Source organism: Austrofundulus limnaeus, unplaced genomic scaffold, assembly GCF_001266775.1.
Source record: "Austrofundulus limnaeus strain Quisiro unplaced genomic scaffold, Austrofundulus_limnaeus-1.0 Scaffold13930, whole genome shotgun sequence".
Classification (NCBI taxonomy): Eukaryota; Metazoa; Chordata; class Actinopteri; order Cyprinodontiformes; family Rivulidae; genus Austrofundulus; species Austrofundulus limnaeus.
In genome coordinates this window covers 1-421 of record NW_013966332.1, presented here as the reverse complement: position 1 = coordinate 421, position 421 = coordinate 1, and the positions used below count along the sequence as shown (strand labels likewise).

The following is a 421-nucleotide window of genomic DNA, read 5'->3' as shown; positions in this document are numbered from 1 at the left end:
CCACTTCAGTGTTTTATTGTCTGTAAACAAACCCTCTGAGGCAGACTGGTTTAAAAACAGAACCGGAAATGGACCGGTGCTGTAAAGAAGCTCCTCTGTTTACATTCGGTGTGATCGCTGACATCCAGTACGCTGACCTGGACGACGGCTACGACTACAGCAGAACCAGGAAGCGGTACTACCGGACCAGCCTGCAGCTGCTGAAGAAAGCCCAGAAAAGTTGGTCCGAGTCGGACTGGAAACCGGACTTCATCGTCCAGCTGGGGGACATCATCGACGGCTTCAACGCGGCTCACGGTGCCTCGGAACGGGCCCTGGAGACGGTGCTGGCCGAGTTCAGCTCCGGTTCCGGTCCAGTCCACCATGTGTGGGGAAACCACGAGTTTTATAACTTCAGCAGGAGCGCGCTGATGCGTTCAGG

General features: G+C 55.6%; 1 protein-coding gene across 1 annotated transcript; it reads left to right on the top strand.

The window, feature by feature from the left end:
* LOC106512790 (manganese-dependent ADP-ribose/CDP-alcohol diphosphatase) lies at positions 1–414 on the top strand (the record flags this gene model as incomplete). Its single annotated transcript, XM_014001324.1, has 1 exon — positions 1–414. A coding segment is annotated over exon 1 (346 nt), but the record flags the coding sequence as incomplete, so codon positions are not given.
* Between the last annotated feature and the right edge of the window lie 7 nt (positions 415–421).